The sequence below is a fragment of the Haliotis rufescens genome, unplaced genomic scaffold, assembly GCF_023055435.1.
Source record: "Haliotis rufescens isolate VD_foot unplaced genomic scaffold, xgHalRufe1.0.p SCAF_1, whole genome shotgun sequence".
Taxonomy (NCBI): Eukaryota; Metazoa; Mollusca; class Gastropoda; order Lepetellida; family Haliotidae; genus Haliotis; species Haliotis rufescens.
The window spans coordinates 14,540,830-14,557,853 of NW_025963779.1; the positions used below are offsets into that span (position 1 = coordinate 14,540,830).

The following is a 17,024-nucleotide window of genomic DNA, read 5'->3' on the forward strand; positions in this document are numbered from 1 at the left end:
TCTAGAGCCTTTGAAATAAATTATACAGATCTTATAATTGGTAGCTTGTGGAATCGCCTGGTATAAAGCCTGACTGGAGATTGCTCAGAATACTGTTGTCATTGAAGAAGTTAAACACATGTTCATGGATACATTTTTCAAATACTTCTGCCAAACAACTTGTTCGTGCGATTGGTCTAAAATAACCCAATGTGGGTTCGAAGAGCTTCCTCACCCTCCTTACTCGCCAGACCTGGCACCAAGTGACTTCCACCTGTTTCATGAACTGAAAGAACACCTTCGTGGAATGCGCTGTAACGACGTGGAGGACAATTCCAAATTTGACGCATCAGTGACAAACATTATGTCCAATGCAATTCCCTATTCTGACTTGTACCATGTGTTCCCGTGTGTTTTTTTCAGGTGAACAATTGACTTACCTTTGCATTTGTTTTTGACGGGATATATATAGTTGGATCCTACATCATATAACCTTCTTCTGAGAATATGGGATTTTTTTAAAGATCTTTAAAATAAAAATATTAATGCTTTAAAATATTACATTCGTGCCACAATGTTCCCTCAAGTGTTCATTAATCGTTGGAATATCACATCACATTTGTCTTGTATACACTATACGTATATACCAAATGTCAGAACAATCAAACCTGGTTCATTAATTAACACAAACAAACAATATTTACTAGCACATTTAACTTTTATCAGTATATGTTATTTTCGCTTCAGAGTTGTTCACATCATACATGTATATTGTGTTATTTTTGCCACACTGAACTGATCATTCTAAACATAATGTAGAAACTGTGTGTCATGCTGTTTTTTGTTTCATAAACACTGCGTTATTACGTATGCCAGCAATATATCGACAGAATACGTCTACATTTAGATGCACCAGATTACACGTTTACATTGTACTCATATGGGACATGAAATCCAATTTAGCGCGACAGAATAATGCTTCAACTACCGCCCCACACATTCACAAAAGCATTCAATATCTAGAGAAAACGCAAAGTTTATTTGTCTAACCCTTGTTTACAGTTTAATAGACAATATGTGAAATATGTTATGTGACATGTGTGACTGAGTATAATAACCTGATCCTGGTATCATACTAAACAGGGCAAAACGGGGAAAATCGTGAAAGATGTATTTGCATAATCAAAACATATCACAATACAGGTAGCTAAGTCATCAGTTATAACATTGTGGCCACGTGACCAAACATGCAGTGAAAAGGGTATGTCAAGGTGTAGGAAACCATGGATGCATTGAAGATAATTAATTACATTACACCTTAATTTCCAACGATTACAAGATATTTAGCTGTCTTCATGTCTTGATTGTAATACCCCGTACAGAATGCGAAAAACGTGTTTGACTTCTAATATTTGAGGATCTACTAACACAAGGTGTCACCCACGGAAAGACCCATATTTAATAGTAGGTTTTCATATACACTACACTGGAATTGAGGACATATGTGCAGATGCGTATGTAATAATCAGTTTTGTAGTAGTAATGCACTTCAAATTGTTGTCGACTTTAACCGCGTGGCCACACTTATAAGGGCGTCGCTCCATACATGTATGTGTTGTGAACCAAGTACAATATGCCATTTGATATGATCGACCAGTGTCAAGTGACATTTATCAAACCACTGCATAAGTATATGCATGAGCATATAAGTAGATTTATTCAGATACGAGACACCACGCAAATTAATAATAAATCCATCTTTCATAGCTTCTTTGACAGGCATTTAGAAGTTGAAGTACAAAGTAAGGATAAGAATTTATGGATGAACAACTTCTTAATTACAATTAAGAGCGACGTTTCGGTGTAGGTTCTAACACCGTTATCAAGCAAGTGAAACGTCGCTTTTAATTGTAACAAAGAAGTTGTTCATCCATAAATTCTTATCCTTACTTCCAACTTTCATGTAAATTTTTTTTATTTAATGAGAGGATTATTATAGCAGGAATATTTTACCAACAGGTGTTTACATGTATTTATCAAACATTACAATTTATCAATTCCTTCACAGTGTAGTATTATAGTAAAGATTGGACATTTACATGTATGAAGAGTATGGCCGCGGTGTTATAGTTCCATAAAACCTTTAATTAGTACCACAGAACAACAAAATAGTTTTAGTAGGAATCCGAGAACATCCGAACTTATCCGCTGATTATTCGCAGTTTTACTGCAGAACACGATAACAAACTTGTACGTTGTTGTGTAATGTCGGCGCTTTGATATCTTTGCAAAGCATTTATACGGTGTCACAAAGCCTTCACGATAGTGTGTGTAAGGCCTCTATTTATTGTGGAGGGTTGTTATAGGCTGCGTTCAAACTTATAGTAGGGTTCCCTACTTCATAGCAGGATCAAATTAAACCCACACTCGCGTCACTGCGAATGCCTGGGTGGATGCCCGACAGCAGGCAATGTCAAAAGGGTTACACAACTTTACAATTGCTTACTGATTTGGGCGAATTGAGTTGTCGGGTAGACGTTGCTGTATTCTTTCGTTGATTTATATGCTCGTCTAGTATCATCATCATTAAAGGGGTATAACCTGCTGTAAAATATCTGGGTTTTCAGTGATCCATTCATATTTATTTAATCACGATTTTACCTTTCACTTAATTTTTTTTGCGTCAGATACTCGAGACGTTGATGTTATAGATTTACATACATACAGTGTAAAATATGATCTTTGCACCATTTTATAAACATTCCCCGCAACGTCGCCATTTGAAGTAATTTAAAGTGAACATATTGTCAGTAAATGCTCTATCGTGTGACTGGATTGTCTGGTTAAGACTTCCCATAGCAAGGTAGTCCGGCGAAAAAACCTCTATCACCCAAACCCTCTTTGCTGCATTTTGTTTTTAATCTTTAAATAATAAAAATAATAAAAATAATAAAAATAATAATAATAAAATAAAATAAATAATTATAATAATAATAATGGGATGCATATAGGCTGTGAAAGCTGGGTAGGGTGTGAATATGAAACCCGGGTGCCTGTTTTGATACTGTATATATGACCTGGGGTCTGTATGAAAGACAAGGTCATCAGTCAAATCCCAGCTCCCATGCAAATGTATAAGAACGCCACCCACATATCTATTCCAAGATGGCGGACTCAATATGTTCACTGAGAGAGTCTATATATAGACTCCCTGGTTTGCTGTAGACAATTCCCAGTCTTAGTGGTCCCAAGTGCTGTGTTAAAGACGTAGGCTGTTAATAGATAGCCACGCCAATATCTATCCGTATGTTTACACACTGCATTAATTAAATCCTCAATAAAATTATGATAATGATTGGGCCCCGCCTCGCTCTACACCTGATTGTACAAGCCGGATCGCGCCAGGGTACAATAAAGGACTGGTGCAAGGCAGACATTGAACGTTATCAGCTCAGGCGTTTATGAAAAAGGACCAAAAGGCCTAAAGCAACACGCCTATCCCGTATTTACAAAGCAAATTTCGCAAGACGTCCTGGCTAAAAGCAAACGCGCAGCCCACGTGATACAGAATACTGCTGGACCCACACCTGTCACCATGGGCCGAGATTACTGGCGGTTCGTGTTCACCTGTGTGCTGGGTTTCCTCAACCTTCCATTAACGTCAGGTAATCTCATACGTATTATCACCATCTGCCTTCCAGGACAACCGGTGTAATATTTACCGGCATGTAACCGTCTGACCGCCCATGGCAGGTTAGGTACGAGGTTTACTGGATGTACAGTCTTCGACAAACGAATAGTGAGACTGTGGGATATTTATAAATATGTCGGTCAGGCGTAGGAGTGATGATCAATGGATGATGTGATGCGTACAACTATGGCCTATTTTTTATGTAGGGATCTGCCAAGTGAGCGACTATACTGGATTATAGTATATAGTGTGTACCGTAGTTGATGCAATTTATCCCTCTTCTACTCTAAAGCTTACAATGTATAGAATATAGTAAGGTTTTTTTTATGTATATATGATATGTCTAAGCTGTTAACTTTTATAATTTTTCATTCTTTCAAAATCATGTGGGTAATATATTGTACGCTTTAGCGTTATTTAAAGTAGCGTATACATCAGTGTATAAATTTGTTAAGGGGCATTTTATATTCAGTGATGGAAAACGGGGAGATGAGGAGAGGGGATGAAGATTTTTTGTTGGAGTCTTTATTTATTTGCTTCAAAACATCCAGTTAATTTTTTACAACCCATTTTTTCAACTCTATAGTTGTTGGCAAAAATATATAATAGAAATGCCCATAAATTATATATAAAGATCGCTCTTAAATACATACATACATACATACATACATACATACATACATACATACATACATACATACATACATACATACATACATAATAATTAGTAATAATAAGTAATAATTTCAATATGAAACCTAACACATCCTATTGTACAATATTCCTGCAGAAATAAAACATGCGTCCATTTTCCTACTGTGGTGAAACCTACAACATAGATTAGTTGTTAAATACCACTGTCAAGGCGATGTTCCCCTTCGTGTACGCCCGAACGCCTTCTTACTCAAATACTTGACTGTACATATGCTTGTGACGAGTTGAAACGTTCATCCTCACGCGAGCATATTGTCATGCTTATAACAGAGTCGAAATCGTACAATGGACCCCCCTTTTGGCAATGATTGTAGAATAGTTTTGTCGCTTTTATTCCCTATGTGTGAGCAGACAAAGGTTCGGTATGCAACTTATAACAATCATCTTGTTATATTTAATGCAATGATTTGGGATTCCTGATTGGAAGAAGGTGCCAGGTTCGTCGCGAATGATGACTTTCATTTATTTAATATATACATGCCACCTAGCGAAATTTAACTCTGCTTATTCATTCAAATTACATATACTTATATGTATACTTATGTATCTCCAGAAAAGCTTATGTTGCTTTAAAATATTAAATTCCTTCGAAATTAAGATACTATTTTTCAAAGTATTACATACAGGAATGGGATAATTAATTATATGAACTAAATAACTTTACAGTAAACTAATAATTTCCCCCTTAATTAAACGTGAATGTGATTGTTATGCCCTTTAGCTATCTTACGCTTTAAGTCAGTTTGTGGGAATTTATTTAACAGTTTATTCCTCGATTGATATCTATCACTTGATGTGAACAGGTAAATTGGATAACTTGATCCGTTAATTAATTGTAGCCGGTGTAACTGATAGGGAAGGGCATGCTTAAACTTTTCGCGAACAACTGGTATCATCACTGCTTCAAAGATCCATTCAATATTTACCACTATTCTGCCTTTTCCTCCCAATGGAATGTGTTTTGTCCGATAATCGAGACTGTTTATTCTCTTCCTTTGACGTTCTATATTCATATTGTGGGACCGCGGACATGGTAGAGGATTTCATTATTGTCACAATAATATGTTTTCACAATCTGTTACCCATGTAATCAGAAACAAGAGAGAATTTATTATTGAATAGGTAAACTAGGCTACATGCCACGTCAACTCAACGCTAGAGAATAATCAGTCTCGATAATCTACCGAAACAGATTCCACTGGGCGTAAGGTGAGGTGAGGTGAAATTGGGTTTAACGTCGCGTCCAAGATTATTGCACTTATATAGCGACGTGCATGCACGTGTATGTGTGTGTGTGGCTGCTTGTACTAGTCCGGACTGATGCCGATTTATAGTGCTAGCTCACTGAGATACCATGCCGCAGTTTAACATGAATACCCCACTCAGACACAGTATACTGACTCCGAGCCGACCAGTCCTTGTTTTAGCCCCTTAATGCCGAGCGCCAGACAGGGTAACAACAAGTACAATCTTTTAACGTCTTTTTGTATGACGCGGCCCGGGATCGAACCCTGGACCTTCCGCTCTCCGGGCGGACGCTCTACCACAAGACCACGGAGGCGGTCCACTGGGCGTAAGAGGAAAAATAGTGGTGAAATTTATATGTATGAGTCACTTGAAATCAAAACACCTTCATGGAGAAGACGCTGACAATACGGTGATGAAACCGCGATGACAAATAAACAAGTCTATTCTACATACCGTCATAATGTTTATAGCAATATTTGTAATCGGGCCATATTTTATTCGGTTCGAGAGGGGTGCTGTGATTAATGTTAGAGACAGGATATCGATTCGGTCACTTCTCGAAACATACAATGTTCTCTCTGAAGTGGGAGCCAAAGAAATTTCTTTTCTTCGTTGCTTTTTGTAATTGACACGGGTATTGATAAATACTGTAACGGTTAAGAGACTGTGAATATAGGTTTTTGTGATAACCTGATTTCTTATAAAAAGTAAGCTGATTTGAGCTCACTGCAGCATCATTGTCAATCAAAACGTAAAAAACATGGTTGCTATGTTCACAAGTAAAATTGTGGCATATCTAATTCTCAACTTTTGGTTGACTGTTATCGTTTTTTACTATGTAAATGATAGGTAGTCTTATGATATGGGTAGTTTTATTTACATCAGCACTTTTATCTTCTTTTGTATTTACATAACAGCTACACCATGCGGTGTGCTAACTGCAACGACTGAAAAGAAGCTCCTTACCTCAGAAGGGTATCCTATCAAATATGAACCGTAAGTATTTTTTAAATGAATGAATTTACACATTGAAAAACTATAGAATCCAAGAAGAGACATCGCCCTTTATATCCAACAGAACCATGTTGTGTGTTATATGGAAGACACTGCCTTGTGTTCGTGCCTTTACAATGTTACGAGACAACTACTGCTGTCTGCAAGCTAATTGTATAATAAATTACACAGGATATCTTCACGTCGATACGTATTTTTGGGACAATGAGATTAATCAAGGAAGCGTATGTTCATGTGGTATGGTGAAGAACCACGTTATCAATTCACAAATATACTCAACAACAAAAGTTCCCGTGACACCAATATTTTGGTGTATTTTTCAAACAAGTAAAGTTTGGTTTTCAATATTGTAGTATATGTATGGAATCAAGTCACACAAACGCAACTGCTACCGAAAAGCATGCCTTCCATGCAAAAGTTTACTTTTATGCAAGCCCAATGCATTTCACTACCAAAGAATGGGTATAAAAAAACTTGTGCGTTAACGGGATTCCATATGCATTGTTTAGCATTACGCAATTATTCAACATTACGAAATGCCACGCCTGTCCGAAAATGAGCGCCTGCGAGCCATTGGTATGCTTGAAGCAGGATCGAGTCAACGTGTTGTTACAAGACAATTTAACGTCCACAGAAACACCATTTTTTTTATGGTAGACATGTGGAGGAGGACATTTTCAAATTTGACGTATCAATGGCCAAAAGAACGCCAAATGCAATTCCCTATTCTTATGCATATAATGACACATATACTTGTAAATAGCTACAGTGCCCCTAACTAAATATCCGTTGATGAATGTGCATTTCAAATTCAGACTGGTTGCGAATTAAGCGAACTTTACACTACACAGCATATGGACAATCATTTGCACCGTAGAGTAATAACTAAGCATGCAGGAAATAAAATATACATAATTACAAAATTATTTTAGTCACACTATCTATAAGCAAATATTCAATAAATATCGACAACATGGTAATTCAAATGGGTCATACACAAAAGTCGCCACAATATGCTTCATTGAAAAGTCTATTCCACTAACTAATAGTTACAATTTCAGTTCACAAACATGCTCGTGGAGTCTCCAGGCATCTAACGCTTCCAAGAATGTAATTCTAGAAACAGTGGACATGATGATACAACCCTCAACTGCTTGTGTTGATGATTCAGTCAGCATATATGACGGTAAGATCAGTATACCCCGTGGGGATCCAGGGATCCTACATGTAGTATGCTGCTCGTAAGAGGCGACCAAATGGATCGGGTGGTTAGGCTCGGTGTCCTCGTACCATGACGGCGTGGTTTACGGGTCACGATATCGATTACTGGGTTATCTGGTCCAGACTCGCAACTTAACAGACCACCGTCAGACAGCTGGAAATTACTACACTCATATGTCTTCTATATTAGATGTCTCGTATGTATCTAAACATGAGCGTAAAAACACAATGAGTATGTGCCAGAAACTGACGTCATTACCTTTCGCTAAATTGACAAATTGACTGATAAAATTGAGCATTATGCTAAAATTAACTATTGTGTCTTTGGACCATTACCCAAGTACAGTGAATGAGTTAGCGATTGTTGATCAACACTATTACCGTCATTATACGTCGGTTTTAAACAATGATGTTTTCATCATTTTATGTGAAGACAAGAAAGGATTATATACAGTGAGTGTTAACAAAGTGTTATATAACGAGGCAGTCAGTAATATAACAGCTATATTCTTGTTACATGTACAAATGTCTTCACATTACAAGCTCTAACTGTAACGCATATACATTGTTTGTAGTTCTTATATGCTCTGCAATAGAGAAATCACTCACCGCGTGTGATTCCGAAACGACGACATAAAATTAAAGCATTTATAATAATCAATAAAAAATTATGTTTTAATTGGACATCGTCGTATATTTCAGCATTATTATTAATAAATCATTGAGTACTTTGTTCTCAATTTTATTTTTTAAAATTTTATTATTGTGGTAGCTTATATTTATGTATTCCCCCTGTGCTTCCATGTGTTATGCGTTGAAAGTAACATTATTGATTTTGAAATATGTATTATATAATTTCACTACATGTACAGGTGACTCCAACTCTGCCACTAAGCTACACACGTTATGTGGAGTGGATAGCCTTGTGACAATAATGAATGAAGCGTGTTTACAAAATCGTATCGAAAGTACTTATTTTTAAATGTTCAAAAGAAGACAAACGACGACATAAAATAAAAGCATTCAATATTATAATGATGTTTTAACTGGACATCGTCGTATATTTCAACATTATTATAATCATTGTTTACTAATTTCTCACTTTTATTTTCAAAATGTTAGTATGGTTGCAGCTTGTATTTATGTATTCCCCCGATACTTCCATGTGTTATGCGTTGAAAGTAACATTATTGATATTTAAATGTACATATTATAATTATAATTTCACTACAGGTGACTCCAACTCTAGCACTAAGCTACACACGTTATGTGGAGACAGTCGTGTGTTTTTGACCTCATCTGGACGAAACATGTACCTTGAATTTCGTTCCAACAGCATTCTTGAGACGAGAGGCTTCCAGTTCCGATACTACCAGGGAGACAGTATGTAATTCCAAAGTCATTATCAGCCATTAAATATACGCTGCTCAAATGTTCAGAATACCATGTCAGGTCTTATGGCAAACGTTCACCCATAGGTGCAGACAGTTAACTCTTGACGAATATATATTGCGTCGACTGTTGCGATCCACATTTGAACCCTTGAACAATTTATGTTATTGTTCATGACATGGGAATCACACAATGTATGATTAAATGCCTATTTCATTGATAGGTTAATGTTCCTTGACGATATAGTATTGATTCAATATAATCATTACGCCAATACTTCTCTGCTCATGTAGAGAAATATAAAGGTTTTTTCATAATCACAAAACCCCTTTTGGATGTAAATGAGAACTTCGGTCCCGAACAGTCTATATTTTCATTTTATCCCATTGTGATTGATTCTAAACATAAAACTCTAAATGTACCCTATTTTTCGTTGAAGCTTCAATAGTTCTGATGTTTAATATGGTTGAAAATCCCAAACAGGCTTTCTAAATATTTTTTAAAAATCTTAATTTAAAGAAATTAACAATTTCACAATCAAATCAATTGTTCTTCACGCAGTAAAATGAATGGTCATTTTCATTAACCATAAAAGATGAAATGCTGTTTGAAAGTGAAGGAAAATTTAACTTTGAACTGATAACCCATCATCACTGCACCAAGATACACGGGTCTTGACAACTGGTTTGTTGTACGTGTACACCAGTTTGAATATTGATTACTTTTTAGTCCAAGTATTACAGTCAAATTATGAATAAATTGTTAATATCACAGTACCTGTAACAGTAGTTGTTGAATATATATGACTTACCTTGTTTTGAATTATAATATTGGCATCAGTAGAGTTAATATAAGGAAAGTACAAGTCTATAAATGCTTGAAGATGAATTGTTATTTTCCTCAGAGGCAACGCCTTGCACGTTCACGTTTACTGCTACTGGGGATGTAAAGACCTTCAACTCACCTGGCTACCCCATTGCATACTTCAAGTAGGTTGTACTGTCCGAAGAACAAGCATGATCCATGCTTACTTTTATTGCAATTGTATATATTCATACATTAACTTTGTGCCTTCAATGATATACTTGTAAATGTTCTGTAAAGTAAATTTTGTTTTCTATTTTGATAATTATATGTCTCAAATTACATCCCTGTTCTGATCAATATAACCTAGCTTTATGACACGTTGCTAGGCAACAACAGGTCAAGTCAACACACACTCAATCCACAATGATGTTTTCGCATGGTAGATAATCAATTATCAATGAAATAACTCTTATGACGTTGTGAACTGATACCAAGGGCACACAATGTACAATCACTCAACATACATAGAATGAAAATGTGTTGGTAATGGAAATGTGTAAAACATGAACACAATTGAATAGTTAGGTATACTGAATGAGTGATTTAATGAAGTGTTACATCGCACAACATATTGAGTTAATTCTTTGAACATTTAAACTCACCTAACCTAACGTTGAATTATTATACATTCGTTTAGATTCGAGCTTTGTCATGGCTTTGCAATTTGGTTAATTTATATTTCAGAATATCATGTGATTTATTTTACAGCGATGTATCCTGTGAATATTCAATTCAAGCGGCCGATGCGTCAGATATTCTGCAATTGAGGTTTACAGACGTTGATGTTCAATCATCTCAAACTTGTCGTTACGACAACATCAGCGTGGCAAATATAAGTAATGCATTCAAACATTTCCGGAACTGAACTTTTTCCTGGTACAGAACTACATGTAGTCTAACCCTCCTAATTCAGTGTAGAGATACGTGTGTCTAATTGTGTCAGGTCCCGCTGGTTACTGACTGATTCGCCCTGATTGTGATCCTAATTTGTCGGCACCATCGAGGTTTTTACTTGCCTTTGTCACGGGTGCCGCCGGTGAGACAGGATACCTATTCGCAAAACCTGTATCATCACCACTTGACGTACAATGGATTCTGCGTTTAAGCAGATATTTCTTCTATGTGGTTCGTCGCTTGCCCCAACGTACAATCCCTACGCCATTGAATAACTGAAACATTGTCAAAGTTCCAAGTGTCAACAAAGGAGACCTCATTAAAGTTGCTCATTTACTATATCAGAATATAGCACTTATGTAATCTGAAACACAATCAACGCAACCCCAATACTTATGTTTGCCTGCAACGTGCAGGCAATTGCAGCTATAAATATATTAGCTGTGTAACAACTGAGACACAAAGCACACTATCCGACATATGCATAAGTCTATGTTGACTCTGTGAAGCCCATTTCTGGTGTCCCCCGCCGTGATATTGCTGGAATATTGCTAAAAGCGGCGTAAAACCATACTCACTCACTCACTCACTATGTTGACTCAGTTTCAGGTGGAGATGACCCAGTTGCCACAATCTGTGGTATGCCGACCTCGTCTTACCAAGGAAGAAACAAAATGAAGGTCACATTCACCTCAGATGGGTCGAAGGTCAATAAAGGATTTTCAGTTAAATATCGGAGCGTCCCGAGTGAGACATTTATAATTTATTAAAGTAAATCAAAGTAATCATGTTTTTAAACGACACTTATGAGTGTTTTTATTATATATGAACATTGTGCAAAGGTCTTATCATTGTAATAACTTAAAATCATTAATTCTTATAAAACAATAGTGTTTATTCATTATGTTTCTTCTTGTTTATTTACTTGTTTTTCTTTTCTATATATTCTATTACCTGTTTCAAGTCAAGTACGTACACTTATCCCTGCATGGCCACGTGATGTGGGATGGTCTTTGACATACATTGGAAGAAAAAGCAACATTTCCAAAATTGGAAAGAACATGTATAAACTGACCTTTCTTACATTCCGTCAGGGAAAAACTGATCTGTGCAAACTTCCAAAAGTAAAACTTGGAAATATCACCTTTCCGAGCTTTTGAATAGGGTACTTTCGTTTAGAAATCCCTTATTTCCAAAGGAGGAAATGTTTGGAAAGAGAGCTATTAATTCCAGTGATGTTGCAGGGGGTGTTAACATAGTATGTAGCGATGGAAATCTATTAGACATCTCGTTTATTTTATATCTTTCAGAGGAAGAATGTTCAATACACGCCCAGGCCACAGATATGGACGCGTTTATCCTGTCTCCAGTGTACCCGACTCAGAACTACAGGTAAATTTGTACAGTAACATTATTTGCTATGATCGTTTCTAGTCATGTTACCTTCTTTGTAACACATATATACAAGCGTGGGGAATAATAATTACATTTACCTTTCGTGGTTCAGTTTATAAGTGAAAGAACATATGAATATTGTTTAATGCCGCAGTCACATTAGTATTCCAGCTATGTCGCGGCGGCATGTCATTAAAGATGTCTGGGCCAACCCAGTTAGTCCCAGAACCTCCGGGTCCTCTTTAATTGACTCTCTGTTTAATGATAATAAAGCAAGTCCTTGTGATAAACAGTCTTAGATAGTGCATTGTATACATGTTAGGCTGATAAATGATAGATGAATGGATTCAAGAGTACTTACATTATTATCAAAGACAGGGACATGTGTACGCAAAAGAAACTGAATGAATGAATAACTTCTATTATAGACTGAATGGCCTTACATATTGCATTGCTATCCCTGTACATTGAAAAACACTTGCCAAGATCAATACAGATTAATACCGATTCAATTAAAATCGTCTCTCCCTTTCAAACTTCTGTCTACACCTTAAATACAAATGCCCCTGGGTTTCACAACAATTTGTGTAAACAACACAAAATCTTTAGAAAAGAGCCCATCTTTTAAAATCAATAAAACAAAAGAACATAATACATCTCACAAAAACGAAATGATGTGCTTCAAGAAAAATCCCAAGTTGATGAATACGAACATGGTCCCAGTTACTCTTGCCTTTGGTTACAGCTAAATAATAGTCTTTGTACCTTAAACTTAATGGGTTTCACAATGGTGCAGATGTTATGGTCAAGGGGAGATAATTCCCCAAGTGCATCCACATAGAAAAGGTCAGTCAGAAATACCCCTCTGTTGGGACAGGAAAAGAAATCATACGTAATCCTTTTGGGTAAGATGCACACTTAAACTAAGTCCCACATTGCGACTATATGATACCTATTTAAGCAACAAACTTATTCTGGACGGATTATATACACATAGATCAGTGGATTATTTACGCGTTGGATGAAGAATAACATGGGTATGTGGCGATACACCTTGATTCAATGAGTAGGATTCAAATGTTTCTATTGATATTAACGTTTATGAAGGTCATATGCTAAATGGATAAAGGATTGTATAGCGGATAAATGTGGTGGTATCATTTGCCTCTTCCTTGCAATGTAACTTATATTCCATTGTGTAAATGTATGACACTATGCATACACAATGCCATTTAGAAAGTGGTCAGAATTAACAAATGTTCTATTTGGGATAACACTTTCTTAGTAAAGTACCGATTCTCGTACATTTGTTGCATTTGACCACTTTCTAAATGACATTGTGTATTCATAGCTTTCGGCCATGGGAGCCGTGCCAATTTACACCTGTCAGAGGGGTACTCAAAGTACGTGATCTAGGCTACCATTTTCATTTTTGAGGAAGCCTCGGTGGCTGAGTGGGTTAGATGACTGACTTTGTGTGCTGGCGATTAGGTGCCTCACTCTGGCAAGTGTGGGCTAAAATCCCGGACGGGACTCAACCCCCCAAAAGTACGAGAATCTGTACTTTACTAATTTGGGATTTGTTATTCCAAATATAACATTTGTTACAATATATGACACGTTTAAATACAAGCAAGAATTACATTTTGAACTTCATGGCGAACGATAGTCCTAGAACGTAATAGTCCAGCCAATGGGAGGTCAATATTGAGAACTAAATGAGATTCCACCATTACCTGACGTCGATTTTCATAGTTTAGGCAATGCAGTAGACACTGAGCCATATTGTGAAGCTGATTACAAACTGTACGATTTGCAGAAATATCGGGGTATGCACCAAGACCACAATGTCCGAGACGAAGTCTTCTCTTTGATTGTTTCGAGATATTTGTAATTTATTAATAAAAAGCTCGACGCCATAGAGATATTGTGTAAATAAAGCTTTGCTCTTCCAGCAACCTGAACTGCCGCTGGACCATCGTGGCGACGAATAACGATGCTACGGTCGAACTGGCTGCTGTCTTCTCCGACATTGCCGACACTTCCCCATCTTGCAGCAGTGACAGAGTGTCTGTGACGGACTGTACGTTTCTATGTTAATGATGTTAATGGATAATTACATTTGATAAATTTAAATTTAAAACAATATTCACGAAAATGTCACGTAGTTGGTGATATGATCATAAGAACAGTATCTATTCAACGATGTCACTCAGTGATTGGATGGGCACTTGCCGCGTTTTCGGGATTTCGTAATCTTTGGTTAACTGTTAAAAAACAAATGCAGGAAGTATAAGGACGAGAGTAAAGAGGGATCTCGCAGTTTCATTCTTTACACACATACACATATTTATTATATACCGGATTTTATGAATGATAAAAAGAGGAAATGTGAAATGTGTTGAAATATGGTCGAAGGTTGGCACGTGTACATGTAACATTGTCGCCCCATACCTCGGCTGATGGACCGTGGGGGCATTTGGTTGAAACATTTTGGTCATGTCGAAATTTGTGACACACATATACGTGAATACACGTTCCACCGGATTTCGTGAATGAAAAAGGTCAAATGTGTGAAATGTGTTAAACAGGTTTTTATTTTATTACCATCTTCAGCTGATATGACAGAACTAGGGACATTCTGTGGAACGAACAAACCTACATATAATAGTACAGGACCAAACATGACTGTTGTCTTCACGACTGATGGCACCAATCAGGCAACAGGATTTCGTCTGAAATACAAGCAGAAACGAGGTGCGTCATGTTTCATGGAATATGTCACATTATAATAAGTTTTGTTTGTAAAAGAATTAAGGAAAGAATACGTAACACGTGTCATCACGGACACTGCATATATCCACTGTATTTCATCTGTTGAGGGATTCTTATGTATCATGTAAAAACAAGACTTGTCAATAATTTTTCACAGTGACAATTTAGAGCCCTTATGTGGATTAAGAAGCCTCAATCAGATACATTTGTAGGATGCTTTAATTTATAAGTTTCAAATGTATTTATTAAAACAATTTATAAAGTAATTAAAATTCAATTCATCGTTACCTGTACATTTGGAACATGATGAAGGAGTAAGCATATACTCCGAAACGTTGTGTTCCTCACAATATATATAGATATAATTCTCTTCCTGGTGTACCAATTTGTCAAATGCACGACTGGTTTCGCGTTATTATACAGAAATAGATATAATAAGATATTGGTTTAAATGTCAGAGCTATTTTAAGTGTAAATGTAAACCAACAGAACGCAGCAGTATTAGGGGCCCAGATGCGTAGTGTGACTATAGTAATCGTACAACAATACAGATTGTCAGACACATTAACACCTTTTCGTTTAGTTTTTTTCATTCCTTACTGTTTTAAAGTTATTTGCTGTGCATCTCTAAATCTAAGAAACCCAACAAATTAACGTCTTCTCCCAAATTATCAGCATCCCATTCTGGTCCGGTGTAGTTATAGATTATGTGGGGACACAGATGGACTGTTACGTACCTTGGGGGTACGAGAAACCGATTGCCATGGATTCGAGTACAATATTCTCCCTGGTTATATTACTAGGTTTATCACCACCAGAGCCGTGCCCTTGTGTTTAGCCATATAGATTACACTACTGATTTCACTAAGTTTATTCCCTTTGCACGTGACGCAACCCGTGTCCTCAGTGACGTTGTACTTCGTGTTACTTCTTGCGATTGACCAAATTTAATTATACCGCACTATGATGTTTGCAGCCGCACCGGCAACGTGTGGAGGGACATTAACAGCTTCAAGTCCTGAGGAACTGCTTTCGCCAGGCTACCCAAGAGCATATTTGAGGTATGTTACAAGAGGTCAGTCAGGTATTCCTGTGTTGAATTGATCAGCAAATGCTGATAATTGAACGCTTTGGTAGATTATGTAATTTCAATTAATATTAATTCACAGGTGTTTGTTTGTGTGGGAAAGCTAGATTTAACGCCGTCTTAGCGCTGGAATCGTTTTATGTTGAAGGAAAGCTCAAAATAACACGCATTTGTTTACCTCTATGGAAAACCAATGAGCAGGAGTTTGGATCTGCCAGCGGGAATCTTGGCTTTGAACCTCCTATCATAGTATTCCGACACGATCAAGGGACGCAACACTGCTAAACTAATTTGCATTGGTATGTTTAACCGTCGACGGTTTTTTTCTATGTCGAGACTTGTATGTGAACAAAATGAACAAACAATTGTCCAGTAGAAGTTACTTGTCTCAATATGATCTTCGTGTTACAGGTCATGGACATGCACATGGACAATTACGGCCTATAATGAAAGCTTCGTCAATCTCAAGCTTGTTGACATTGATGTAGAAGTTAGTGATCAGTGTCAGCCGGATAGCCTCAAAATATATGACGGTAACCATTTGCATGACTTTGCATTCTATATACTCCAAGGCAATAGTAACTGTAATACTTTAACCTTTTTTTTACTTTAACATATTTTCATTAACAATGGCTTTGCCTTAATGGCTTTTTATATTATCAATGGTCTGTGTACAAGGCAAATCACTTCACGAAGAAGTGTGGAAAGAACAACTCCAGTCATCGCAACATGACTTACGTACAAAAC

At 36.8% G+C, this 17,024-nt stretch overlaps 1 protein-coding gene across 3 annotated transcripts in view; it reads left to right on the forward strand.

Annotated features, from left to right (window-relative positions):
• The first annotated feature begins 3,372 nt into the window (after window positions 1-3,372).
• The window catches only part of LOC124148825 (cubilin-like), a 31,274-nt gene continuing 17,622 nt past the window's right edge, over window positions 3,373-17,024 (forward strand). For all 3 annotated transcript variants that reach the window (XM_046520130.2, XM_046520131.2, XM_046520132.2), the window contains exons 1-12: window positions 3,373-3,644; window positions 6,550-6,628; window positions 7,708-7,832; window positions 9,101-9,250; window positions 10,164-10,248; window positions 10,835-10,962; window positions 11,624-11,767; window positions 12,331-12,412; window positions 14,371-14,498; window positions 15,032-15,172; window positions 16,167-16,251; window positions 16,689-16,810. In XM_046520130.2, coding sequence (XP_046376086.2) covers window positions 3,575-3,644; window positions 6,550-6,628; window positions 7,708-7,832; window positions 9,101-9,250; window positions 10,164-10,248; window positions 10,835-10,962; window positions 11,624-11,767; window positions 12,331-12,412; window positions 14,371-14,498; window positions 15,032-15,172; window positions 16,167-16,251; window positions 16,689-16,810 — 1,339 coding nt within the window. In that variant the 5' untranslated portion in view covers window positions 3,373-3,574. The remainder of the gene's footprint in view (window positions 3,645-6,549; window positions 6,629-7,707; window positions 7,833-9,100; window positions 9,251-10,163; window positions 10,249-10,834; window positions 10,963-11,623; window positions 11,768-12,330; window positions 12,413-14,370; window positions 14,499-15,031; window positions 15,173-16,166; window positions 16,252-16,688; window positions 16,811-17,024) is intronic.